Below are 2914 nucleotides of genomic sequence, written 5' to 3'. Positions count from 1 at the left end.
TATATTATTTGTGATAAAGTAAAAGTATTGAATTGCTTAAAAAAACATCCAGTAAATTATCAGTATCAATGATCGAAACAAAATTAATTATTCAGTTTCCTATTATGGCTATCATTCAATAGACCTTTCCCTAGCGGGCCAATGGAATTGAACATCTGACCAATCAGAAAATGGCCAAGAATACGCGTTTGTCCCAAAAATGCACGTGTTTATGTACGCTTAATGCTGTCGATTTGTAGGACCTTAGCTAGTGGTGGGGTCCATTATTTAAAGTGCACAGAATAGGAGTGTTTTATGAGTTTATTATCATTATTGGTGTCTTACTTTCTATTAAAGCTAATAACTATACTTTAATTTACAAAATAAGCAATTCCAATATTAAATAAGTCAATGTGTGGTTTGAACTGCGCATGCCTGTATCAAAGGTCAATTGACATAAACCTATGTTGTGTGTATATTAATACGGGCATGCGCAGTTCAAACTACGAATTGGCTTATTAAACAATACAAATACAATTTTCAGCCTCTGGATAAGGTATCATGCATTAAAACACATTTAATTATTACAGTAGCGCCAAAAATTAGAGTTACTCCATCCCTCCTCTCAAATTTACTCAGAGTTCTTTATAGTTATACATTCCTATAATTACAAACAACAGCAGAAAATATACCTATGTATTAAAACTTTCATAAATAGAACTTTTGACACTAGTTTCAGCCTCAATAAATAAAAGTGTGTTTTTACAAAATTTCGTTCTAATTATTTACCGTGCAACTGTGGGCCTTTGGATATTTTTTTTTTCATTTTTACAGAAGCAGAAAGAATGTGTAGAGGTATAATTCTGAATATGAATACGCAATGGGTAATTCGAAAATATTTATGCACTTCGTTTCCATGTCAATCCTTCATTGTCTATTAAAGTATTCCAATATCTAACTTCTTGATAAAAAAAATATCTTTACAATATATTTTTTCTATCAATAGTTTCACCAACAAATCTTTATGAATAAGGTAAAAGTAGTATTTTTTTAACCTCGCCAGTATATTTCCACCAGGTACCCAATTATACTCCTGGGTGAAGTGAGGCAAACGTAGGCAAAGTGCCTTGTCAAGGCACACGAGCGAAATGCACACCTACCCGCAACCGCTGCACCAAACGCCCCCCACCATTCTTTATAAATAGATTTTTAAAAGTATTAAGAACAATGTGTAAATGTGCTAAATAATATTACAATGAGTGGCCTCTCAAACTCATACTAAGTGTAATTTTGTGTTTACAGATGTGAACAGTATGGAGCTTTTGATTAGTGTAGCAGTCATTTGCACATGTGACGACGTTGATTCTAGGATGTTGTTTGGTCAGAATCCACGTTGTGCAGAGAACGCAGAAGATTCACGAATGAGTGGATCCGTTCTATGTTCACATCGTTGCGCAAATCGAATCGAAAGCTCCGTACAGTTGTCGCTCCACAAGCAAGCTACCGTGATTTAGTATCCAGACCAGCTCCCACTCACAGGATTTCAAAATTTGAAGGATGAATTCTGAACGAGGTGCTTTAATTAGAACATAAACAAAAAGTCGTCCATCAAACTGCATTCAATTAGTCATCTTTGATCATCTTCCGCAGACAGCATGCAAGACACATTGGAATAAGCTGAGAGAAAAAAAAAAGAATAAAATACTGAGACAATTAGGAACCGGCACACGATTATAAAAAATTTAGAAAAAAAAACCAGGTGACTACGTATCATCAGATGATTGGGCCTATATGGATTTATTACAAAGTAGGCCTACTAACACAGATTTAATAATTCACTATAACGTGTTCGTATCATGTGTCCTGAACGCGCGATGGGAATTTTGGTATTGGTAGTGGTTGTAAACTTGTATAGCGTATAATAGGCCTAGTCTTTATGCGCTTTGAACAAAATGTCCAAAAAGAATGAAAGTGAAAGATACGGAAAGTAGAAGTGACAAATGAAGAAAGAAACAACAAAAACATGAACAATACCACAATTGGGTGGATAAGAAGGAAGAGAGAGAGAGAGAGATTAAAGCTTAACTTTAAACAAGGGAATTTTCTGAAGCAAATTCGCGATATTCCCGTATATCCATCTGATGGGAAGAGAGTTCAAGAGTTTTTGAGCAGCAGCCATCTTAATTACAATAGTGATACACCGAATATTATTTGTCAACGCATGCCAATATTGCGCAAGTTTGTATCATGTTAAGTGGTGAATCCTGGAATTCTGAATAGAAGAGGGAGAGAGGGCATGGAAGGAACTTTTACAGATGAATGTTCCACACCACCAAACAAATTTGGCGGGAAGGGAGAGGGGTGAACCCCGCTGGATCGGCTCTTCATTCTCATCATTTCGTTAAAACCTGATGTCTGTCGCGCTCAAAATGATACATTGCATACCTCAAAGACAAGCAGACCAAGTGATAAACCGCCAAGAATCAATAAATTCTTCTTCCCCCAATCGTCAAGAGCTTCAACGCAGCCCTGAGAGAGAGAAAAAACAGACAAGGTATTGATATATAAATACGTGTGTCTCGACAATAATTTATCTTATACATCGACATCATCATCATCAGCAGCAGCAGCAATTCCCCCAACTATTGTTAGACCTAATTACAAAACTACAAAATCACCAAAAAATCGTGCCAGAACTGAAAATAATTTTGATCATACCAAGTAAAGTGAAGCTATAGGTCGGTTGTTAATATACCTGCCCTCTAGCCTCGGGGCCCTGGGTTCAAACCCTATCAAACGATAGTTTTTCTCACAACTTAAAACTCAGACTGATGCGATGAGTCGTCATGAGACTGTTTGGAAGCAGTCGCGTCGTACAATATTAAACATGTTTAATATTTGAAATTGCCAGATTATTTTGATGTCTGTATGTGGC

The 2914-nt window shown here is 36.3% G+C and overlaps 1 protein-coding gene across 1 annotated transcript in view; it reads right to left on the bottom strand.

Moving 5' to 3' along the window:
• Positions 1-1480: 1480 nt before the first annotated feature.
• Positions 1481-2914, bottom strand: part of LOC117107959 (CD63 antigen-like) — an 8953-nt gene continuing 7519 nt past the window's right edge. Inside the window, exons 3-4 of the mRNA XM_033249770.1 lie at positions 2425-2508; positions 1481-1656 (exon numbers count right to left, since the gene is read on the bottom strand). Coding sequence (XP_033105661.1) covers positions 1603-1656; positions 2425-2508 — 138 coding nt within the window. The 3' untranslated portion in view covers positions 1481-1602. The remainder of the gene's footprint in view (positions 1657-2424; positions 2509-2914) is intronic.

This window comes from Anneissia japonica, unplaced genomic scaffold, assembly GCF_011630105.1.
Source record: "Anneissia japonica isolate Jap-2015-1 unplaced genomic scaffold, ASM1163010v1 scaffold288196_len149068_cov176, whole genome shotgun sequence".
Lineage (NCBI taxonomy): Eukaryota > Metazoa > Echinodermata > Crinoidea > Comatulida > Comatulidae > Anneissia > Anneissia japonica.
Note: the sequence above shows the minus strand (reverse complement) of the source record. Positions and strands in the feature narration are given on the sequence as shown.